Genomic DNA, 26,018 nt, shown 5'->3' with positions numbered 1-26,018 from the left:
ACTCATGCCAACAGACATTGCCTATTCCGGTATTCATTTACAACTTGAGGGCACCTATAAGGGCCTTAGCAGCTAGCACTAGATTGCTGGGGCACAGTTATGAGCAGCCCACTTCTCTTGGGTGGCTGGGGAGCCCCATGATGCCAATGGCATGCCCTACTTGGTAGGGGGCTACTGCTAGCCAATCCATGCACCCCTCAAGTGCTGGAACTGGCTGGTGCTCAGCGCTGCCCACATAAAGCAGCAATATATTTTGCTGTACTTCCTACTGCCAGAGCAACTGTGTGGGGCATGGCTTGTAGTTCAGTTCTACAATTAACTCCAACTCCTTGCTGAGGTGTTTGACCATGCTGCCCTTGACTATTCTAAGCCGCCCATTCTCCTCTGGCACAGCACGGCCATGCTACAGCCAACAGCCCCGAGCTGCTCTCCTGCCTTTCACACGTGACCCAGTTACACAGGGGTTCTAAAGCCTCTCCTTGAGCACTGACCTCTTTGGATTCACATTCCACATCTTTCCTTACATCTCATAGGCTGCTTCAGTGCTTGTCAATCTGTTCCTCCTGCTTTTGCTGACTAGTCTCCCTCCCTCCCCTTTTCCCCTTTGTTAGAAAAACAAGTGGCGATTTGGTGCATTTCTCTCTCTCTTTTATTATGTTTTCCTTTGGTGTATGGCCAGTTTTAATTGTGTCCTGTCCTATACACCTTGAGTCTCATCTCCTCGGAGTCTAATCTCTGCTTTCACTGGCACCATCTGGAGTGGTCTTGAGACTAGAATAATGTAGCAACTAATTTACCATACAATTGCAGACAATTGGGGGTACTGACAGCAGTTTTTGAGGGCTTTTCAAATAACTAACCATATATGAGGAGTCTCACTGGATACCTTGCTACCATCCTGGTGTACTTGAGCCCAGATCTGAATACAGTAGATGAGGGGGACAGCCCAAGACCACTCATGGTGTGAGTTTCAAATGATCACACATTGTAATTATCACATACTGTGTAGTATATGCCACATGTGTGGGTAAAAATAAAGTAAAATAAACATTTTGTAAGTGAAGCTAGTAATGCTGCTTCTCCTTACAGTTGCCCAACACTTCCCACTATAAGACCCTGCTTCAGTTACTTATAATTTAACATAAATGGTTAGTTTGGCAGAAATTTACATGCTGTGTATAACGTAAGAACATAAGAACGGCCATACTGGGTCAGACCAAAGGTCCATCTAGCCCAGTCTTCCGACAATGGCCAATGCCAGGTGCCCCAGAGGGAATGAACAGGGCAGGTAATCACTGAGTGATCCATCCCCTGTTGCCCATTCCCAGCTTCTGGCAAGCAGGCTAGGGACACCATTCTTGCCCATCCTGGCTAATAGCCATTGTTGGACCTATCCTCCATGAATGTATCTAGTTCTTTTTTGAACCCTGTTATAGTCTTGGCCTTCACAACATCCGCTGGCAAGGAGTTCCACAGGCAGACTGTATCTGTGTCATGCTGAACGTTTTGGAGCATTTCAGCCACAATGGTTCAGCCATTGCTGAGAATGAGGCCAGGGAAAATTATGTTGTTAAATTCTTACAACCATTTTGTTAAGATGTTCTAGTGTCACCATGCCTTAGAAAAAGCCCTTAAAATTTAGCAGAGTAGTTGCCCTGATATCAGTGGTATGCCTTTTGCTTTCTCCATGAAAATATGCCAGAATCTGGGCACTTACAAGCCTCTGTAAAATCAGTTTATACATGCTCAGTAGAGACTTAAGTTTGGTAGATCGATTCTTTCAAGATACCGTCCGCACTGAGCATGCTACAGCCCAGGACGGAGCAAAACTTTTCCCACAAATGCTCCTTCTAGCCCAGAGGTGGGCAAACTACGGCCCACAGGCCAGAACATCCTGCCTGGGCCTTAAGCTCCTGGCCGGGGAGGCTAGCCCCCCGGCCCCTCCCGTGCTGTCTCCCACCTTCCCCCCCCGCAGCCTCAGCTCCCTGTGGTGCCAGTGCTCTGGGCAGCGGGGCTGCGAGCTCCTACCGGGCAATGCGGCTGCAAGAACTGCCGGCCTGCTCCAGTGCTCTAGACTGCGGGGTGGTATGGCTGGCTCCGGCTGGGCGGCGCAGCTGCCAGTACTGGTGCTCTGAGCAGCATAGTAAGGGGGCAGGGAGCGAGGGGTTGTTGGATAAGGGGCAGGGAGTCCTGGGGGGCAGTCAGGAGACGGGGCAGTTGAATAGGCATGGGAGTCCTGGGGGCCTGTCGGGGGTAGGGCAGTCAGGGGACAGGGAGCAGGGGGGGTTGGATGGGGGTAGGGTCCCAAGAGGGGGCCGTTAGGGGCGGGGGATCCCGGGAGGGGGCAGTCAGGGGACAAGGAGCAGGGGGGGTTGGATGGGTCGGAGTTCTGAGGGGGACAGTGAGGGGGTAGGAAGTGGGAGGGGGCGAGGGCCAGGCTGTTTGGGGAGGCACAGCTTTCCCTACCTGGCCCTCCATACAGTTGTGCAACCCCAATGTGGCCCTCAAGCCAAAAAGTTTGCCCACCCCTCTTCTAGCCACATCTGGCTCTGGAACTGGGAGCAGGGAGACTCTCCTGCACTCTCAGTGCTCCCCTGCTACTGGAACTCAGGCAAGTGAGGAGGAGGAGGAAGCAGTCACATACCCGTGCAGAGAGGTCGGGGGAAGCAGAGCCAGTAGATGTTAGATAAGAGAAGAGGTGGAGGAGCTGAAGTGGGGATGGGTTGATAGGAGCAGTGAAGGACAGATGAAGGGCACAGCGGAAGAAGGGTCTATATAGCCATTTGAGAACACCTGCAGAATATGGAACTGAAAACAGGGGTCCTCAAGTTTCATATTATTCTGCTGTTAGCAAAAAGCTGTGAAACCCATTGGCAAAGTGTCTCCCCCCTCTGCCCCTAGTGACTGGATCCACATAGCAGATGACATCAGTTAACTTGATTACTTCAAGTGTAAGAGGTATGTGCTATGGATTGAAGCATCTGAACACTGCTGATGACCCAAGTTAGGCGTCAGTATGACTCTACATATGGAATGTGTTTTTTCCAGATGTTTTAAAATTAGGAAATAACATAAAAATCCCCCATGTTAGGTTGCAAAGCCAAACACACAAAAGTTAGGAAATGCCAGAATTAAGGTTGCTTGTTCAACCTTAATTTAGCCCTTTGTGCATCATGATACGGTCTTTAATTACAGGTTTGACAGTACTAGCCATGTTAGTCTGTATCAGCCAAAACATGTTTTTCTTTAATTTCATGATCACATATAAGTTTTCCACAGGATCCTGGCCTCATTCAGTCCTCAGGGCTGTATAGTGAATGAGGCAACAGAGTACAGGATTAAGGAAATCCTCATGATTTCATGATTAAAGAAATTGAATGAAGTAGATTCTTTACCTGGGCAAGTCCCTTAAAACAAACTTTTCACAGCTGGCCACTAATTGTGAGTTCCTCAGGTTTCCCATGTGAAACACCTGGTGCCAGATCTGCAGAAGTGCTGTGTACTTACAGCTGCAACTAAAAATTGACTGGAGCTGTGCTTTGAACACACAAAGTGCTATAAAAATGTGAAGTAGTTTGGAAAAAATCAAGTGCTAGGTGTCCCAAGTTGAGCACTGTAACAAGGGCTTCTCCCCAGCTTAAGGACTCATTGCCATGACCACAGTCCCTTTTATGCAGTTTTACTGTCGAAACAATGTCAAATCAACAAACATATAGTTCCTCAACTTACCCCAGGCTACAGTTCTCAGAGGTTTTCGCCCTTTTAGTTCTCAGGTTCCTTCTGCTTCCCCTCCAGGGAACTCTGGCAGTCCTGCTGCTCCAGGGTTCCCTAGTCCCAGGGAGCAGGCAGTGAGGGCCCCTTTTCCACTCTCTCTGCCCCTTTCCTGACACAGCTTGACTCACCCAGGCTCGCCCTTTCCATACCTAGGTGCCCTCTTTACAGCTCAGCTGAGGTCAGGTGACCAGTCACATGTGCACTGGCCCTGCTCCCTCGTAAAGGGCTAGTATCACTCTGTGACAAAACACTCGAAATTAGTGGAAAATTTTGGCCTCTCTCTCTTAGTGTCTCAGTTCCCCAGCTGCAAAATGGGGAAACCAATAGCACCATCAAATCTCACAGAAGTGTTGGGAGAATGAATTTATTAATATTTGTGAAGCACTCAGATACTACAGTGAGAGCATCACAGAAATGTCCACTAGGAAATGAATAATTCTATATTTATTAGAATTATTCACTTCCTTGTGGACATTTCTAAGATGGGGCTTGTATGGAGTGCCTGGAGCCACACACTGAATGGTGATCAAAAGAAATATTAAATAATTACTCATTCACTGAGTAGGGCAGAAGTCCTGAGGAAAAAATAGTATGTGATCATGTAATAAAAGCCCGTATCATAATGCATACACACAAGAAGGCTGAATTAAAGTTGCACAGGCAACCTCAATTAAGGCACTTCCTAACTTCTTAGTGCTTGACTTTGAAACCATACAGTTCTTTTACCATAGGTTTTTTAGATATAATTTTAATATATCATGTATGGTGAAAGTGTGCAGAACTCCAAATATATTTTCCTCATCTCCATGCTGTTGCACTCATCTGAACTGAATAATGTTCTTACTGAAAATAATGTTAAGAACTGCTCTGGAAATATTTATTTAGCGAGAAAATTATCTCACTCACAACCCTAAATAGAAATAAGTACAGATGTTTTGTAATCTAATAGTGATAAGAATTGCCATACTTGACACAGAACTTGCATTCATCTGCCGTTAGTACATATGCCTATATTTATCCAGTAAACATGAAAAATGACTTGCCACTCCATTGCTAGTTAAATATAACCTCAAATTGCCTTATAATGTGAAATGTTATTAACTGTATAGCCTAAGATTAAGTTAATTCAGCAATACATCTAAGATAAGAGCAAAAGAGAGCAATATATCAGTTATTTGAAAGTGATTGTCTGCACTGATGACTGTCTATACATTCCAGATAAGCACAGATTTGTATTAATTTGTTAGACAGAACAGTACTATAGTGTTTGACAACATTTACTATTACTGTACTACAGTGTTGACATTCAACAGTCTATTCTTTACAATATATTCACTAAAGACAAGCACTGAACATTCCCAAACTTCTAGAGGAATTGGAATCCAAAGCCAGATTTGGGTCAGAATTGCTTCTATTAAAACAGAGTAAACCAAAACCACTGGTCTGAACATCCCTGAAGACATTTTAAGATTGAGATCTGCACAGACCCATCACTAATATTTACAAGTGGCAGATAAACATTTTCTCCACATTCAGACTCTATTGCAAATAGCAGTCTAAGAAAAGCTACTTGTTAGCACAATATTTGGATGATGGGTAATGAAGTATAAGCAGATAAATGATATTCAAAAGGAAACATGAGAAATATGTTCCCGGATTCAAATGCTGATGGGTTTTAGTGGATGCTGATATATCCTAAATCCTCTTCTGCCTATTTCTGAACACATTCAAGCTAAAATCAATCTGTTCCCTGAAACTGATGGCAATGCTGCTTTATGTACACTATTAATCGAGATGAGATGCAGTAAAAGCAGTGCAGCAAGCATCCTTCACAGCAAAGTGCAAACATTTTGAATGATGTGTACTTCTTGCAAAGTCCCACTACCCACCTAAAGGAACTCTCCAATCAGAATACATGAATCTGAAATACTGTTTCACAACAATATTTATAAGCTATATGATTAACTATACTTATTATGCACATTTGCAAATGTTTAAGTAGCAATTGTGGTTATAAACAGACTTTTTTTCTTGCATTTTCTTAAATTCCCAAAGATATAAATGCCCATATTTTAAACCAGCCAGTTTGTTTCAGTGATAATTGGATACTACTAGTAGTCTTGACAAGCACTCTAATCAAAGCCATGTAATTAATTTTAATCAAAATTCAGCAAGGTGTGTACCTTAAAACCCAACAGAGGAGGTCGAGAACAGCTTGTTACGAACTTGAGTAGTTTGCGTTTCTCTTCATCAGTGAAGCTTTCCACAACTCTCCAAAATATTTTTATTACAGGATGGTCTGCAGTGTATCCACCTATAATACAATTTTAAAATATTTTAAAAGAAAACAAATCAATTTTATACAATACGCAAGTAGACAAACTATTTTTAATATATCATTTTAGAGACTATCCTATCAGTTCTAATCAGATTGAAAAGAAATTAAAAGCATCATGCCAATTCATCTGATTTGCTGTTCACTATCACCTGCAGGCCTTTTTGGACATTAGTAATTCACAAACTTCTCCCTTCCACTTAGTATCTGTGTTTTGCATCATTTTCTTCCAGTCCTATTAATTGCACTTTTCCAGGATGAATCTCATTTAAAAAAAAAATTTCTGGCCCCCTTTGCAGTAACATTACTAGTAACAATTATTTTAAAGGGAAGTAAAAATAATTGGAAAAAAAAATGACAATATTGAAAGCCTACTGACAGCAATAGCTAGGATATTCAAAGATAGCCATTTATATAATCATAATATGCTTTTATACAGCTATAATTGAATATTCATTGGTGGAAAGAAAAAAGTTTGACTGTATTTTGGTACTTATGAATTGACAATGCACAGAATTGCCATGCAATGTATGATTTAATTTGTCTTTTTATAATGGAAGAACATTTCACTGCACAAAATACATTCCTGGACTTGGGTAAAATCATAACGTGCAAGAAAACTTCGCTGTGCAGAATACTGAGGAAAGCATTTCTTTATGATTAAAATGGAGATGCAATGAATAACTCAGAAATAAAATACTTCTGGCAGACTTAAAATATTAATTCAAGACATCTTTTCTGAGATGGGTATGCGTCAAATGAGCATGATAAATGGGTTTGAACCAAATTTGTTTAGTCGTTTTCACAACTGATTATGTAATAATTATTATAAAGAGGTAGGACAGAAGGAGTAATGGGAATGGGTGAGCAAGACTGTATATCTCCCATAAATCAATATACCCAGGAAAGGGTAAATATAACACAGACAAAATCAGTTTTTAAAACATGCATTGACATTTATGTATAGTCCAATTCTGCAGCCCTGAGCAAAGCCTTTCACTGAGGACTAGAGTTTTCAATGGACAGCTCGTAGAGTAAGGTCGGAAGAATTATCCCTTCTTGACTCCTTTGAAGATAAGTATCTGAATGCGATGGTTGAAAAAGAAATCTAAAGTCACTTGGGTCCTTAGTTAGAGCTGTTCAGCCCCCCAACTCCTACTGAAGTCAATGAAAGCTGCAGTGCTCACCCCTCTGAATGGGTGGCCACTTATTTATAACTAGGTACCTAAACATGGGTTTATCTGTGCAACTCTAGTTACCCACATTTGATAAATCTGATCTTATTTTTTCCAACCCTCTTAAATTCAGGGAATCCAAAGGCCTCTCATTTTGACAGCTTTGCCACTGACATCAAAAGGGCAAGACCGGGCTCCGTCTCCTCTTCTAAGAAGTTGCTTTAGGATAAAAATGTAACAAATTTTTTTTTAAAATTCTTTATTTGTGAATCAGCCATGATAGCTCATTTGTGCAGTAGCGATATACTTGCCTGAATAGTTTGTGAAGGATTTAAGGTCATCCAGACTAATGGGAACCTGGGCACCAGAAATCAAAACCTGCATGTGGTGAAAATTAGATGATTAGATTTGAGGTAGAAACTGAACAATTTTTTCAGTTTTGAAATAATTATTAAGCAAACACTTCTCCAACATAGCTAAACAGAAGTACCTGTATTTCTTGCTGATCAAACATCCTAAGACATTCAAGGTTAACAACATTGGCAAGACCCTGTCGGAATGCAAGGCAATGTTGTCTAATCTGTTTGTTTAGTCTGTAGTCTGCTACAAGATGGATGTAGGCTATTCTGTTTGCGCTGGTGACAGGAATATCCTTTCCACCTGGCTTCAGTTCAACCACCTGTAAACATAAAAATATGTATTTGTGCATAATCCTGGTAAACACTAATTCTATATATTGCACGTAAATGGAAAACTTACGCTTCCAAAAATGAACCACAGAAAACTCAAGGACATGACTTACATACTTGAAAATAACAAATATATTATAAAATCAACAAAATTGGGGAAAAGAATATCATGAGGCCTTATTACTACATAGTGAGATAGATATATATATATATACACACACATATATATATATACACACACACACACATATATATATATACACACACACACACACACACACATATACCCCCCCGTGCCCAATTACCATAAAGTAATTGGGGCTGGGAGGTGTCAGAAACTCCACTTCTAGGAAGAATGTAGGTGTAAAATACTAAATAAATAGAGTATTATGAATCAGCTAGAGCAGGGAATTCTCAAACTTCATTGCACCGCGACCCCCTTCTGACATTAAAAATTAATGCACGACCCTCAAGACCAAAGCCTGAGCCTGCCCAAGCCCCACTACCCCAAGAGGAGTAGGGGGGGAGGGAAGGAGGCAGCGGCAAAGCTGAAGCCCAAGGGCTTCAACCCCAAGTGGGGGGCCTGTAACCTGAGTCCCAATACACAGGGCTGAAACCCTCAGGCTTTGGCCTCAGGTGGTGGGGCTCGGGCTTCAGCTTCATCCCCGGGCCCCAGCAAATCTAAGCCGGTCCTGGTGATCCCATTAAAATGGGGTCCCGACCCACAGTTTGAGAACCACTGAGCTAGAGACTGGTGGCAAAATCCTGAGCCTGTTAAAGTTCATGGTAGCTTTGCCATTGACTTCAGTGGGGCGAGGCTTTCACCATGGATATTTATTCTTTGGAATAGGAGTAGCTTCCACAAGTGTATGAATCTCAGAGTTCCCTTCAGGCAGCAGTTAAAAAGGCTCAGTTTGGCTGGACTGTGCTGTTCTAGCTTAACTGTTTGGTAAAGAGAACACTGGTACTAGTGCATTCTGCAGCATCACATTACAGGAAATCCCAATTCCCACTAGCCAAAAGTTATGATTTTGATATAGGTTTGATTCAGAGAAATGCTGAGCATCCACAATTCCAACCTAAGTGAATGGGAGTTGTGGGTGCTTCGCATCTCTGAAAAAACAGGCCTATCATTTTTCATCATATTGAAAAGAGACGGTTACTCACCTTATGGAGTAACTGAGGTTCTTCAAGAGGTGTCCCTCTGTGGGTGCTCCACTTCAGGTGTCAGTGTGTCCTGGCACCATTGATCTGAGATTTTTGGTAGCAGTGTCTGGTTGGGGGTGCACAGTAGCAGTCTTGTGCCGCTGCTGGTGCCTCATCTAGCACATGCACACCCCGACCCCTTCAATTCCTTCTCTACCATGGAGTGTTTAGCTTGTACTCTGAAGTAGAGGGGAGAAGGGTGAGTAGTGGAGCACCCACAAGGGGGGACATCTCGAAGAATCTCAGTTGCTGCACAAGGAGAGTAACCTTCTCTTCTTCTTTGAGTGCTGTCCCTGTGGCTGGTCCACTTCAGGTGAATGTAGAGCAGTGCTTTCATGAGGACGGAAGGGACTTTGTAGTTGAATTTGTTGCTGAAGCTAGTACAGTGAGGCCTAGTCTTGTGTCTGAGCTTGAACCGAGAGTAACTGCATAGTGGTTCGTGAGTGTGTGTTCAGAGGTGCAGGTGGCTGCCCTGCAGATGTCTAGAAAGGGCACATTGTGGAGGAATGCTATGGAGGTAGATAAAGCTCTTGTTGAGTGGGCTCTGATGCCCAGAAGGACTTCAGTGTTGTGTAGTGAATAGTACATGTAGATATAGTTGGATATTCATTTAGATAATCTTTGCGTAGATATGGCAGAGCCCTCTGATCATTCTGTTGTCAACACAAAAAGTCTAGGAAATTTTCGGAAGGGCTTTGTTCTGTCCAGATAAAAGGCCAAGGCACAGCGAACATCTAATGTGTACAGGACTGTCTCTTGAGCGTTAGTATGTGGTTTTGGATGAAATGTAGCTAAGTGAATCAGTTGGGTTGAGGTGGAACGAAGACGATACTTTGGGCATAAACTTAGGATGTGTTCTAAGTGTCACTTTATCCTTGAAGAATATTGTGTATGGGGGGTGAGCCATGAGAACCCCTATCTTGTTGACTCTTTGCGTTGATGTAATGGCAACCAGGAATGCCACTTTCAATACTCACAAGTAATGAGCATGTGGCTAAGGGTTCGAATGGGGCTCTGGTTAGACTTTTGAGAATGAGAATTAAGTCCCATTCTGGCATGGGTTCTCGAATGTCTGGGTACATGTTCTGTATGCCTGTTAGAAATGGCTTAGTGAACATTGAGGTGCTGTCTACCTGTTAATGGAAGGCTGTGATGGCAGTGAGATGAACTCTAAGCAAGCTCATAGCAAGCCCTGAATTCTTTAAGGATAATAAATATTCCAGGATTAGTGGAAGTGTGCCTGGCTTGCAGATATTTGTTTGTTCTGGCACCTTAGGAAGACATACTTCCATTTTTGGAGGTAAGCAGTAAACATGTTGTGTTTCCTGCTGTTTAACAACACTTGTTTTATTTGTTCTGAACAGGTTAGTTCAACATGGTGGAGCCATGAAGGAGCCACGCCTTCATGTGAAGTTTCACCAGCTCCAGATAGAGAACTTGACTGTCCTCCTGCGAAAGAAGATTCCGTAGGAAAAGGGAGAGTGAATGACGTACAGATCGCCATATTTGTCAGGTAAGGAAACCAAGTCTGTCTGGGCCATGTCAGTATTCTATGAGTATTATTTTGGCCTTGTCGGTTTGTATTTTGTGTATTACTCTGGAGATCAGAGGTATTGTTGGGAATGCATATAGGAGAGGAGCATTCCATTTGAAGCGTCCCCTAGGGATCGTGCTCATGAGCAAAACTTTGGGCATGTCTTGTTTGCTGGCGTCACAAACAGGTCTATATATGGGGATCCCCACCTGTGAAAAATATGATGTGTTATTTTGTCATTCAGTTCCCATTCGTGCTCTTGGAAGAACTGTCTGCTTAATATGTCCATCATTATGTTCAGCCAACCCGGGAGGTATGCTGCTGTAATAGTGATGTGTTTTATACACCAGTTCCATAGTTTTACAGCCTCTGTGCCTAAGGAGTGGGAACGTGCTCCACCCTGGCACTTTATATAGAACGTACACGCAATGTTGTCCGTCAGGACCCTTATCGTTTTGTCTTGTATAAGAGGGAGGAAATGTAGGCATACGTTGCGGACCCTGTGTAATTCAAGCAGATTTATCTGTAAATGTGTTTCCGAGGGGGACCACGTGCCCTGGATGGTATATTGGTTTAGGTGAACTCTCCATCTGATCAGTGAGGTATCTGTTGTGATTTGTATGGATGGCGGATCCTGCTGAAACGGGATACCTGAGCAAACATTTATTGGGTTTGTCCACCATCGTAGCGCATGTAGAACCTCAGGGGTCGGCGTGAGTCTTTTGTTTATGCTGTGCTTTTGTGGAATATATACTGAGCTCAGCCATCCTTCAAGGCAGCACATGTGTAGACTGGCTTGTTTTACAACAAAAGTGGTGACCGCCCTATGTCCCAAAAATTGTAGGCAGGTGCATGCAGACACCCATGGGCTGCCTGAGACCACCGATATGAGGGAGGTCATTGCTATGAATCGGGGCATCAGTATTGATGTTTTGGCCTCCACTGAGTCCAGGTGTGCTCCTATGAAGTCTAATTGTTGTACAGGAGTTAAGGTAGATTTCTTTTCGTTGATTTGTAGCCCCAGGGACTGAAAGAGAGAGATGGTTTGTTGAGTACCGTATATACTCATTTGTAAGCCGAATATTTTTGGTAAAAAAGTGACGCATCAAAGAGCGGGGGTCGGCTTATAAACACCAAAATTTGATGATTTTAAACTTTATGGAATCATTGAATCGAATATCTAATACATTGTCGTTTTGTTTACCTGGAGGGGCTCCATGCCTGCAGACATGCCAAGTAAACAAAACGTCTCGTATCAATATTCCCTGTCTGCGCAAATGAGCATCTACCACCGCTAGGGTTCTGGTAAAGACTCGTGGAGCCTTTGACAGTCCAAATGGCAGAACTCTGTATTGGAAGTGGTTTTGTCCCACTGTGAATTGTAGGAATCATCTGTGAGGGGGATGGATGGTAATGTGGAAATATGCATCTTGTAGGTCAAGGGCTGAGAACCAGTCCCCCTCTTCCAGCGCAGGAATGATTGAGTTCAGTGTGACCATTTTGAATCTGTGGGTACGGACAAATTTGTTGAGTTTTCTAAGATCTTGTATGGGTCTCCACCCCCGTTTTTCTTTTGACTCAGGAAGTAATGGGAATAAAATCTCTTCCCTCTGTGTTGTGGTGGAACTTGTTCCGTGGCCCCTAATTGTAGATGATGTACTTCTTGTCTCAATAGATGCTTGTGAGAAGGGTCTCTGAAGAGGGAAGGGAGGTGAGTAGGTAGGATGGAGGTAAAGGGGATGGTATAACTCGTTCGAATGATCTCTAAAACCCAATGGTCCATGGTGATAGAGGCCTACGTTTGGTAAAATAGTCAAAGCCGATGACTCTGGTGGTCAGGGAAAGTCAGTCAGACCCTTGACCAACATTTCAAAATTGCATCTTGTTTGGTGGCGCTTGGGACTTTGCGGCCTGAGATTGGTTAGGGCGATGTTTCTGTGGTCTGTGCCTTTGTTTCTGATTGTCATATGGTCTCTATTGGCACTGTGATGTGTTGTCCCGGTTACGGCTGTAAAGCCTGTTAGGGAGCGTGTAGATCCTAAGGGTCCTCAGTGTCACTCTACAGTCCTTCATGGAATGGAGGACCTCATCCATCTTAGCAGAGAAGAGCTTTTCCCTAGCAAAGGGGAGGTCCTCTACCTTGTTCTGAAGTTCCCTTGGGATACCTGATGAGTGTAACCATGATCCCCTGCACGTAACTATGGCTGTCACCGTCGTTGGATGCCTGCAGTTTTGTTCTAGCAATAAGTTGGCCCTTGTTGACGATGGCTTGGAAGTGTTCTTTTTTTCCCTCTGGAATATCCTGGACGAAATCACTCAATTTGGTATAATTGTCATGGTCGTAGCTGGCAAGTAACTCTGTGTAACTGTTCGTGCAAAATGTAAGAGTCTATAAAGATTAAACCTCTTTGCGCCCCAAGAGGTTTAATCTTGTCCAGTGTTTGTCTAGGGGCATGGATTTGAATTGAGATTGTTTGCCCCACTGGTTAACTGCCTCCACTACTAAGGAGCTAGGTTGTATGCGTGCGAAGAGGAAATCCATGCCTCTATTTGACACGTGGTATTTCCTGTCCGTATGCTTATTGTTTGGGGGGGATGGTGGCACGTGTTTGCCACACTGTTTCTGCAGGTTCCATCAAAGCGTTGTTTATGGGCAATGCTATCTTCATCATAGAAGAAATGTGTAAGATCTTGAGGAGCTGGTGTTGTGTCCCTGGTCCCGCCTCGAGAGGAATGTTCTGACTCTGTGCCACCTGTCGGAATAGCTCCTGAAAGTGCTTGAAGTCATCTGTAGTAGTGGGGATGCGGAGGCATAACTGCCTCATCGGGGAAAGAAGAGGAGTTGTGAGCTGGGATGTCTCTTGTTCTGTGGTCTTCTTCCCTCTCCTCTGTTACCTTAGAAGGTTTGGGTACTGATGTCATTGCAGAGCGTATGGGTTTCCTCTGAGAAGTAGGTGGTCTGTGGAATTGAGACCTTTAGGTTCCCATGGATCCCACTGCAGCAATTGAATGGGAAATGGCATGGGAGGGCACATCCATGGGTTACGAGCCATGGGAGCAGATCCCTAGTATTCTGTTCCCATGGTCTATAATGAGGTTCAGTGCCTGCTGGAGAGGAGAGTCCAGAAGAGAAAACTGCCTCCTGTGTATCATCCTCCTTGAAAAAAAGGTCGAGCAATAGGAGATTCAGGTGCCGTCAGTACCAGAGAGCAGGCAGTGCCAAGCAGTGGAGAGCCGGGTGCATAGGACACTTGCATGTTTGATGAGTGCATAAAGGGGGATCGGTGCCGACGTATGCAATGCTGTATCCTTTTGTGCCGCCTCTTTAGGTGGAAGTGAAACTTGTGCAGGCCTTTTGTGTGTAGCCTTCTTAGGTGCTGCAGATGCAGGTCTCGGCGGTTCCGCAGTCGGTGCCAATGAACTCAGCACCAGAGGGGAAGCCATCACAGGTGGTTAAGGTTGTGGTACTGTGCCCTTTGCAGGGGTAGTTGGTGCCATGGAAGAGGATGCTGCTTTGTGCCTGTTACTCAACTCCTTTATCTTGTCAGCAGAGGCCCTGGAGCAGACGGTGCTGGAGGTGCTCAGTGCGTCAAAAGTGCTTACTCTGGAGGAGGTCGGCACTGCGGGCAGAGATCTCACCAGAGACCATTTCTTTTATAGCTGTTCTCGGCTTGGTGGAGACATGGCCCTTTTCCTCAATTTTATAGAGGTGTTGGCATTTAGTCTGTCCATGGAGGATACGCCCGGGGAGTCCCTTGTCGCAGTTTGTCTGGGATCTGATGTTGGAGTGAGGGATTTCTCCATTAGAATAAGTTTAAGGCAAAGATCCCTATCTCTCCTTGCTCTAGCTTTAAGATTGTTACAGTGAGCACACTTCTGCGGTATGTGTGACTCACCTAAGTATCGGACACAAAGGGAGTGACAATTGGAGATTGGCATCGCGTCCTTACATGAAGTGCATCTTTTAAAGCCTGGAGAGCCAGGCATATTTGAGACGTCCCTGGTAAAAACTAGGGGACGGGAAAATGAAAGTTTGTTTAGTTTAATGGCTATCTAACTAGATCAGGGGTAGGCAACCTATGGCACAGGTGCCAAAGGCGGCACGCAAGCTGATTTTCAGTGGCACTCTCACTGCCCGGGTCCTGGCCACTGGTCAGGGGGGCTCTGCATTTTAGTTTAGTTTTAAATGAAGCTTCTTAAACATTTTAAAAACCTAATTTACTTTATATACAACAATAGTTTAGTTATATATTATAGACTTATTAAAAAAGATCTTCTAAAAATGTTAAAATGTATTACTAGCACGCGAAACCTTAAATTAGACTGAATAAATGAAGATTCGGCACACCACTTCTGAAAGTTAAATCTAGTTCAGGGGTCAGCAACCTAAGTAAGTAACAGATTGTTAATAAACAAGGGTAAAAACTAAGCTATCTAACTTAATCTAATCTTATTGGAAGGTTGATTGTTTTTGGGTACTGCATTTGGGACACCTAGGTTCTGATTTAAAGAGGTGCTGAGTACCCTATGTTCATATTAATGTCACTCAAAGTTGTAGATGGTACTCAATCTCTAAAATCAGGCTCTCTTAACCTGGGCTAGATCTGGATTCCCCACCCCCACGCCATCTACACTGCTGCAAGTAAAGGTGTGATTGAAGCAGCAGCAGACACACCTACACTTTAATTTAGTTAACACAGGTAACAATAGTGAAGGCGTAGTGGGGCATGGGTTTAGCACAGGCTAGCAACAAGAGTACATATCCAGTGTCCCCACACTGGACTTGTACCATGGTTGCTAGCCCGTACCACCCCATGTACAGTATTATTGTTACCTGTGCTAGCTAGATTAACGCTAATGTAAGTATGCCTACCTGTGATATAACTAAACCTTCACTTGCAGTGTAAACATTCCCTAACCCTTTTAAAAGTGTTTGATTTGATAGGTAAATTCCCTTCTGGTACACAGTTTTTCCAGACACTACCCTCCACTGCATTTTGAACTGGTGCTAGTGGTCACAGCTTTGGACACACAGGTCCAAAAAGAGTTAATAAAAATGGCTTCTTTATGTAATATACTATCTCAGACTATAAGATGTTCTAGTATGTTCTAGTACCGGGGGGAGGGATAGCTCAGTAGTTTGAGCATTGGCCTGCTAAACCCAGGGTTGTGAGTTCAATCCCTGAGGGGGCCACTTAGGAATCTAGGGCAAAAAATGGTCCTGCTAGTGAAGGCAGGGGGCTGGACTCAATGACCTTTCAAGGTCCCTTCCAGTTCTAGGAGATTGGTATATCTCCTATTATTATATTATATACCACACACAATGAAGAGTGCTAATATGATAATCTGTATAATTTTAGCATTATTTTTATTGATTCATAGATTTTTAAGGCCAGAAGGGATCATTATGGTCTAATAGTCTGACCTCCCGAACAACATATGCCACAGAATTCAATCCAGCTATTCCAGCATCTAGCCCAATACACTTGTAGTTGAATTAGAACATAGTTTTTAGAAAGAGCCAATCTTGATTTAAAGACTTCACATCTTGATGAAATATTTACCACATACTTTGGTAATCTGTGCCAATGTTAATTACCCTCACTGTTAAAAATGGGTGTCTTATTTCCAATTTTAATTTTGCTGAATTCAGCTACAAGCCATTTGATTATATCTTCATCTGCTAATCTAAAGAGGGCCCTCGTTAGATTTGGTCTCTCTATGTGGGAACCTACAGACTGTTATCAAGTCACATCTCAACCTTCTGTCTGATAAACTAAGTAGATTGAGCTCTTTTAGGGTATATCTACCCTGCAAGAAAACAACTCGCAGCAGAGAGTCTCAGAGCCTGAATCAACTGACTCAGGCTCATGCTACACAACTAAAAATAGCAGTGTAACCATTCCTGCTTGGGCTGGGGCCTGAGCTCTGAGACCCACTCCCCTCGCTAGGTTCCAGAGTCCTTCTCAGAGTCACTGCTTTACAGAATACAATTCCTAATCTTGAAAGTATAGTTTAAATTGCATTTGGCCTTATTAAATGTGAGTTTGCTTGCAGCCATCTTACAAAGGTGCTTTATTTGTTTTAATAAAGACCAATAGGTGTCTTACGACTTTTTCAAATTCTGTACGCACACAAATCTTTAGCTACTATTCCATTTGGGTATCACATTTTCTATTAGCTCTCTTTCCTAATCTTTACTACAAGATAGTTGAGATCAATCAAAACACTTGTGCTAGAGCTCCCTCAATAGCAATTGGCAGGGCATCATCTGTGAGGGTTCCTCAAATTCGGAACTCACTCCTGCACTTGATCCACCAGAGCCTGGATTTGTTAACTATCCCAGCATGCTGAAAAGCCCATCTTTTTCCCCTTCTCTGTTCAGGGCAGTGTAGTTTGAAGTGGATATATTTTTGGACAGCCCTTTGTCTAGAATTACACCGTAATTTTCAGTCTATGACCTAGGTGCCGAGCATGCTGGATGGGCACTTATAGATGTATTTTAAAAATCTGAATAAATAAATATAAAAAACCAGAATCCTGGTTTCCTAGGAAGTTTCTTGTTTCCTATTTCTTCTTTCACTGCAATAAATAATCTTGCTTCTGACACAGTAACATTTCCATGGCAAACAACTGTGATACCAAAGACAAAAGTAAAGAGATTTGCTTGAAAAGAAGATCCTTGGAGATTTTGCTAACTACATGTTCCTAGTGTTCCAACCAACATGGGATCAGTTCTATCATCTGTACTCAAACAGTGGGGTCTTACTCTGTGAGTAGTAGGACGGATTTGACATACATACAAGGCACACGATGCCAGGAAGACCCAAAGACATTTTGCACAAGGGGCAAAGTTTGGGCTGACAAAAGAGTTTGTGTGGACCTAGGTGCAGTTTAGTTTGAACCCAGCCTTTATTTAGTTAGAACTTCAAATGGACTCCTGTAGACCTGCCACTCAACTCTGAAAGACGCACTACTCGCCTGGCTGCATATCAGACACCCTCCATTAGCAATGACATAACAGGCTGATAGATCTTTAAGACAGGCTATGTTGTTGCCTTTTCTGTCTGTTCAACTTTTGCCACTAGATGGTGCAAGATAACAGTATGGGTACTTATGTACGAAGTCTCAGTGGAAAGCATCTCAAAAAGGGCACACTTATAGAAACAGCTTTAATTTTCATTTTGAATATGTCAAAGTTAAAAAACTTCCAAAAATCTTCCTAAGTACGTGAAGAGGTTCTTTACCAAAACAATACATTTAAACTTCAAAAGAAATTGGTCTGAAGAAAATCATTACTCTGTGGACAATAGGCATAACATACAATGTGGGTTCAGTAGGTTAAAAGAATTCTATTTCATGTATTGAAACTGTGTGTTTCTTTAAAAAACAATGACAAAAAAATTCAGGTGGAATAAAAAAACCAAACCCATCAGTTTAAAACTATCAACTGATAATTGATCTCAGACATTTATCTCGATAAAAGTTCGATACCCCCTATGTAATGTGTTCTTTTAGGGAGAAAACATATTCAGGGGGAAAAAACAGCTTGCTTAATTCACATTAATATTCCTATAAGTAAAGCAAAAACAAAATTCAAAACTTTCACTTGTTTTATGAAGCTAGACGCTTTAAAGGTGTGAATAATTATTTTAGGTTTGCCCCCACAAATGATTTTAAGTCCATCGGTGTAGATCTCTGAATTATTTCCTCATGTCTGGAGCTGGCAATAGAATTGCTCAGGTGAGCATAATTCAGTTCAATAACAATATAGTATGCCTACTGCAAAGAGATTTCCAGACATGTTAAGGAATGGCACTGAAATAATTGAGAGATTTTACTTTAAAATATAATTATGAAGGCTCAGAGAAAATCATAAAAATAGTCCAACGGCAGGACTAAAAACAGGATGCTATGGTTATTAAACTGAAGTTTCTTCATGTTGTTCTATATCCTAGATCAGGCCTTTGGGATGTCAACTACATTTTCAATTAAAAGTGAGATACCATCCTGCCTGAATCAACCCCTTCCCTCCGTGTTTCTTAAAGGGCTCAAATGACAATGTCTGGCTTTTTATGTGCTTTTCACATAAGTAGAGAAGCTTCTGAACACTTACCTGCTGGGAGGCCATAGGTCAAACAATGAATTTTATTTATTTGGACGAGACTTTGTTCCTTGTTTGATAGGTTTCTTTCTGAGATCCTGTATTTCATATTGGCCTGGGTACTATAAGTTAGCAAGTCTTTCTTCCAAGTGTCAGAAAGGAAAAAAAGCTCGCTGACTTCTGGTGCATAAATCCAAGAGCAAGACTCTCCGAGTTCGCTGAGGACAATTTGTGGTGAAACAAGGCCTTAAAGCAACTGGAGGCAGCTGGTGAAGTAGTCCCCCTGCATAGAGGAACTTTCTGCTGGTGTAAATCTGGCCCCTCCACCAGAGAAGGTGGAAGAAAGGGTGTTTTGGGGCATTCTGGGGGCAGAGAGGGGATATACATATTTTAAGAAAAGATAATGTTCCCTCTACACATTGTTATTGTGAGGGGAGGAAGTGGTCATCTTAAGTTAGCATTGTTGGATTTGCAGGGGGTCAGATAACCGGGGGTGGATCTTTCGGTTCCCCTTCTACCTCAGTTCCAATCTTACCAGAGAGCTGTGAAAGAGCACTCTCTTAGGGTATGTCTATCCTGCAGCTGGGAGCGTGCTTCTCAGTGGTGGGTAGCTCTGGTCAAGCTAGCATGCTAAAATACCTGGGCTGAAGGGAACATGGTCTGAGTTCAGTCTAGAGGGTCACAGCCAGACATACCAGTCCGTACTAGTGTGACGCTATAGAGTCAGGCTGAAGTCAAAGTTGATGAGCTGCATCAGTTCATTGTCAAGTGAGTCAACCAGAGTCAGGGAGAGGTGTCAGGACTGGAGCAGGGAACCATGAAACAGAAGTGAGGCTATGTATCAGGAGCAGGGCTGGGGCCAGAAATCAGGAGCAAGGCAAGGTAGGTATCAGGAGTGCGCAGCAAGGTCTGTGTGCAGCAGCAAGCCAGGGATCCACCTAGTTGCAGACAGACAGACTAAAGGTGTTTCCCCTAGGCCTTGAACAGTGTGCCTGGGCCAATCAAGGAACAGAGTAGGCTCTGCCAGTCAGGACCTCCATGGACAGGACATCCAGTGGCGCTTGATCCCATAAGGCTCACAGACTTACACAAACAGTGCTCTGTCACAGCCATTGCTGTGGTGTGGATGCAGCACTCAGTGACCAGCAAATCCAGGTTCTAGCCCCACGGAGCCTCACACCCCAGCCCGCCCTCAAATGTTGCCTGATCAGGCTTATCACGGTGGGTCCTGTGAAAGGCCTCCACCAGTTACAGGGCATGTATATGACTGGCAAACACTCTTCAGGGCTGTATTCCTCCCAGCCCACCAAGTACCACAACTTGCCTTGTCTGAGTTTGGAGCTCAGAATGGCATTGACAACATACTTCTCATGACCCAGGACCTTAAGAAGCAGAAGTGGTGGCTATATATGACCAGATAAGAGATTCTCTGTATGCAGTTTCAGGAGCGAGATGTGAAAAACAGGGTGTATTTTAAGGGACGTAGGCAGCTGAAGTTTAAAGGTTACATGGTTAATCCACTGGCAGATCTGATGTGGTCCATGATATTGGTGATCCACCTTGTGAGACAGCCTGTCCATATGGAGGTGGTTAGAGGATAGAACACCTTTTGTCCAGTTGTGAAGGCTGGGCTTTTCTATTTCTGACACATCCTGCATATAGACTTCATTGGTGTTGTTAAGATGACCCTTCAGCTGCTTCTGAATGTGGTGAAGTCACTGTACCATATCAGTAACTGCAGGGTTTTGGGAGGCTGTCAGCAGTGCAGGGTGGAACCAGGTATGAAACTTCTAGTTGGCAAAAATGGAATGCTGGCAGAGTCACCTGCTCTTCATGCTCCGTCCCTGGACCTAACCCCCGTACTGGGCTAAGAAGGTAATCAGCCTGCTGACAGGAGAAGTCTTGGACTGGTTCTCTCCCCTGCTGGAGCCAGATGATGTGATGTTGACAGTGTTGGGGATCCTTCCTTCCACCATCTTCAGAGATCTCCATCCTACGCACATGGACAAAGCCATCCGTGGAAACTGACAGGGTCAGGGGTTGACTGTGATCCCGTGTAGCGCATTTCCATTGGCTCGTGGCAGACATGGAATCGAGTGAGGCAGTCATACTATATCAGTTCTGAATTGAGCTGAGTGAGGAAGCCAAGGACAAATAGCCCGCATGGAGCCACCCATGGGCTGGGAACTGTACTGCCATATGTATCTGGATTGATAACCAGCTGCATGAGTGTCGAAGGAGAAAGGAGGGGCTGCACTGCCCCACACTGCCAGCCCAAAACCAGACTCCTGAACCTATGCAGGTGAACCCAGAGGCAGCTGACCATCGATAAGAAGAAGTGATGCCGATACACTAATTTGTGCCTTTTCTGCGGAGACAGAAGCTTTCATAGCAACTTCTGAGACCTCAAAATTCTTCCTCAGAGATTCTTCTGTCACAGCTCAGAGCACCTGATTTCCCCTTGATGGTCCAGCAGGCTCCTCAGCTATCACCTCTCTTGGGTAAATACCTGTCTCTCTCTCTCCCTTGGGACTGGGATATTTCCAGGTTGAAGAGTTCCATTCCTACACCGTATTATTCCCCAAAAGTTGAATGCCTAAGCAGGCTTGCTTCGCTTCTCTCCTCAGTGACAGTAGACAGTGTAATTCCCAACACATACAAGTTACCACACAGTTCTTTCTAACCGAGCACTTTTGTTCTTAAGGTAAAAGCATTACAAAGAAAACATTCGAACAACAAAAGAACCTACACACGTTAACAAAGCTTCCGGAGATCACCTCCAACAAGGGCTCTGGTTGGTGATTAGTCCTTCAAACCCCACATACGGTTATTCCTGTGATCACCAGTTCATAACCGTTTTTGCTCAAAACTAGCAACCAAATCTTGTAGGGTCTCAGTGGGCCAAGGACCCTCCAACTCTTCCCTAAGAATCATAGAATATCAAGGTTGGAAGGGACCTCAGGAGGTCATCTAGTCCAACCCCCTGCTCAAAGCAGGACCAATCCCCAGACAGATTTTTACCCCAGTTCCCTAAATGGACCCCTCAAGGATTGAACTCTCAACCCTGGGTTTAGCAGGCCAATGCTCAAACCACTGAGCTATCCCTCCCCACACTGGGCTTAGTTCCTGGAAGGCTGTGGTCTCCCCTCCTGTGGAAATACATACACTCCATCCACAGTACATAAATATTTGCATTTCTAATACAATGAACACCTACAAAACTTAATTCAATAAGGCTTCTCCAAGGTATTGTCATATCTATCACACCTTCTACACTGTGTGTGGTCTAAAAGGGGGGAAAATCTCCTTTAGCTGGAAGACAAAACTCTTAGCAAAACAAATGACAGAGTTCACTTTCCTCATTGGACAAAGAGGACTCTGAGGAAGAGGAAAGCATTTTCCTATTTTTTAATTTTTTTTTAAAGACTGTTTGAACTTAGTCTCATCCTTGCGTTCTGAGCATTTTACAAGAGTTTTTAGTTTCTTACCTGCCAAACCAGGAGTTAAAGTACAGAAAGAATTAGAGTCATTTGGGAAGAGCCTTTTTCCGTGAGACTTTTTTTTACTGGCTGCCATTTTGTGCACTTGAGCCCCCAGTGAAAAACCAGGCCAGTGTCACTGCAGGAGCTAGCTCTTTTTATCAGGAGCTACTGCTATTTCAAATGGCCTGGTACAGTGTTCCTTCCCCTAACTAGGAATCCTAATAAGAGCAACTTCAAGTTGACTGAAAGTCCACGATAACAGAGCATTTAGCACCTTGTTGGACTGGACCTAATGTGTTGGTAACAGAATTCCAACCACTCTTGCTGATAGAATCCTTACTGAAAGTGACTTTCACTGTAGATAATGTCTGTGCCACAGCTGCTGGGTGGGCACTATTATGAAGACAGCTATTTACAATGGTAGATTTATGGTTCATTTATTAGGCACTAATTCATTAGGAACTAAAGTGGTTGTTTAGCTGAAAACTAGAGATAATGTACACTCGACATATAGTATAAATTAAATACTCAGCCTTTTCCAGACAAAGTGAATTAGCCTTACCTTAATACAGTTAATTAGTACTCAATGCTTAACAAGCTCTGGTGATCAAACACAGGACAGAATATATTTGTCTATATGAGGTTTATTAACATACTAAAGTAAAACTAGAAAAAACCCCTCAATACTCAAATGCAGAAGATAATTAAAAAAATCAATTAGTCCTGCAGCAATTACACTAAAATCCAGAGGGTCTCATTCTTCAAGGCTAAAATGTTCTTTATCCAAGTATAAACAAGAACACTCAATTTTAAACAACCTGACAGGATTTCAGTTAGTTAATCAGAAGTGCATTTTATGTTCAACCTTTCTTTTAAAGATATGCCTACAATTAACAATCAAAACCCTTGTTACTATTAACCGCACCCCTTTGGTAGAGAATTTGAACAAAGAAATTAAATTCAAACTGCTTGACAAGAATGCACTTGGTACAATTTATCTGTATTAATAGTTAGAGCTGGCAGCATCTCCATCAAGAAGAATCTTCCTCAATGCTCTTTCTGGCAGCTTTTTGTTTTTAATCTCTCCAGCTGCTTGTTGCTCTACGTTCTCCACTGGATGTTTGGCTGACTTTCTGAGCACAGATGGACCAGATATGTTGTAACAGATCAGAGACTGGAATCCTTCCATGAAATAACAACTTTCTGAATTGGGGGTTGAACTGTTTTTTGTTTGTATTATTAAACCCTCAGTTTAAATGCTCTGAAAGGAGTAATTCATGCTATTGGACTAATACTTAAAACAAAACAAATAGCAGCTTATTATTACAAACACTCATGTTTATAAGTTGAGGCAACCACTTTGTATATCTGGTGACCTTAGCAACCAAATATCAATAAGTGATAAAACTGAGTCCACTGACTGGACAATTCTAAGGCAACTGCAAAACACTTGACAAGAACATTTGTAGATGGATAAAATTGAGAAAATGATTTCCCATACAACAGTACATTAGATCACTGCTTTCAATTTTGGATGTTGTTATACAGACACGCATAACTCACAAATCTCAACATATTGATGTGTAATCCAGAAATAAATAGGTTACATTTTACACAAACTATTATTCATGTTACACAATTAGCCACCTTTCAATGTGATTTATAATCCCCAAATTTGAAGATATTACTTTAAAAATGTAACAGGGTGTCAGGTTCTAAGATCTTGCAAAATGAAGAGAAATGGATGCTGGAACAGTAGAAACAAGAGCAGCAAGATGAAGCCGTACGCCAAAAGTACCAGAACCCAGACTTGCTGCAAGAGCATTGGAACCAGGAGTTACAAATTCCAGGAGTGGCTGCTGCAGAGGCTCATTAACTGTTTCATTAGCCAGGCTGCCACTAAACTCAGGCTTTCCCTGTCTGAGTTGAGAAATGAAGAGGACCCAGAGGGTCTACCCGGTCACTATTTAGTGAAAAACTATGAGGCTTACTACATCTAAGTGTGACAGAGTCCCAAGTTATCTGTTTGGCCTCCTTTCTTATAGAAGAGGTACACGCTAACATCAGGCCCTGAAAGAGGATGCTGCTATAGATTACAAGACAGTGAAGACTGCTATTTTGGACCGATTATAAGTAATGCAGGAGATGTAGAAATACCATCTATCTTATATGGCACTTGGGTAGATCTCAAAGCACTTTACAAAGGAGAGCAATCACTCCTTTGCTTAAGCTTGAGACCCTGAGAGCAGGAGAACTATAGGATATCCTGATATTGGAGTGTTAATTGAAAAATCTGCATGAGAAGTCTGCAGACAGACTGCTCTTCTGATTCTGCTGCTGTTCATAGCTTTGCTGGTCAGAACCTTGTGGGCAGCAGTGAAATTGACAAAAATCAGGTCAGTTTCCAACACTTACTACTTGGGGAAGATCAGAACAGCAGAAGATGCAGCATTGGAGATACTCAGTGAGGAAAACATATACACAACATATTAGGAAGTATTCCTACTATTATAAAATACTTTGTTCAAGAAATTGACTAGGATATTTGGGGCAATTTACTACTAGAACTATCAGACTTTTTATCAACAAATAAGCAATGCTGACACAAATGAGAGTCTTTTTTGTGCTTTGTATAAGTACAGGATCAGTTATTATTCACTCCAAATATTGAAATAGTCAGAATCACTGTGCCTCTTTACTTAAAGTTGCACAAACAGCACTTGTTACACATGTGCCTTATCACTTTTACATCCAAATATGAATGTAGTAGGGAAATTAATGATTAACTTGTCAAGCTGGGAAGGGAAAAAAATGCCACACTTACCTGTGCCTCCCCAAGGTCATTATTCACCACAGTAAAGTTTAGCCCAAGTTCCTCTACATCCCCTTCGTAGCTCTTGAGAAAAAGCAAATTTTTGTACATTTCTGGATCTAATGAAGCAAGATGATGAATGTCCACATCAGCACTTGTCCCCAGCAACTTTGAGAGGAAAAAACTAGCAAATGGCAGCTCTACCAGCATATTTTCATACAGTGCCTAAGAATAAAAACAATTAAGAAAACTACATTAGCTTTCATTATGGGTACTACAAAGACATTTTTAATATCTATCATCTGTTTCTTACATTTCTGTAACTTTCCCTTAGTTTAATGTCTGAATAGAACCTCTTGGTGTAAAAATATCCATGTACTGTATCTATTTACATATATAACTGTAGTCTGAAATTTTAACAATCCTGCTTTTGAAATATCATGCTTTAAAACTTTACAAATAAGTTATCTGCCCATTGCAAAAGCCATGGCATTTTCATATTCTAATATATATCGACACTATGAATATAACAGTTGCTGGGAACCTGTTAGACACCATCATTCATTTACAAGAAAAACAAGGGTTATCATTGCCAATACCACCTCCTCCAGAATGTCTTCATATCAGATGAAAGATCTCTCTTCTATGCCATTAGTCAACCCATACAGCTACTGTGAAGCAGATTCCAGAGTTTCCATTCTTACCCTCTAATTTGCCAGCTGTTTCAAAGGTAAAACGTGAGTGCGATTCTACTCTGAAAAATAATTATGTAAAAATTGCCTCTTCTTACTAATAAATAGCAGATCTTCATTCTTTCTGTACTCAGAGTCAATGCTGCATACTTTGGTGAACAAAAAACATTACTACTTTTTGCTCCTGTTAAACTGGAAGAAAAAACAGCTGAGAA

General features: G+C 42.5%; 1 protein-coding gene across 3 annotated transcripts in view; it reads right to left on the bottom strand.

Moving 5' to 3' along the window:
• Positions 1-26,018, bottom strand: part of UBE3C (ubiquitin protein ligase E3C) — a 179,208-nt gene that overhangs the window by 9,258 nt on the left and 143,932 nt on the right. For 2 of the 3 annotated variants that reach the window (XM_039524161.1, XM_039524159.1), the window contains exons 19-22: positions 25,124-25,336; positions 7,775-7,963; positions 7,596-7,662; positions 5,958-6,088 (exon numbers count right to left, since the gene is read on the bottom strand). In XM_039524161.1, coding sequence (XP_039380095.1) covers positions 5,958-6,088; positions 7,596-7,662; positions 7,775-7,963; positions 25,124-25,336 — 600 coding nt within the window. Of the gene's footprint in view, positions 1-5,957; positions 6,089-7,595; positions 7,663-7,774; positions 7,964-22,812; positions 23,433-25,123; positions 25,337-26,018 lie in introns of those variants that run through there. The other variant, XM_039524160.1, reaches the window with a different exon arrangement.

The sequence above is a fragment of the Mauremys reevesii genome, linkage group 2, assembly GCF_016161935.1.
Source record: "Mauremys reevesii isolate NIE-2019 linkage group 2, ASM1616193v1, whole genome shotgun sequence".
In the NCBI taxonomy this organism is placed as follows: domain Eukaryota; kingdom Metazoa; phylum Chordata; order Testudines; family Geoemydidae; genus Mauremys; species Mauremys reevesii.
This window is presented reverse-complemented; position numbering and strand designations above follow the sequence as displayed.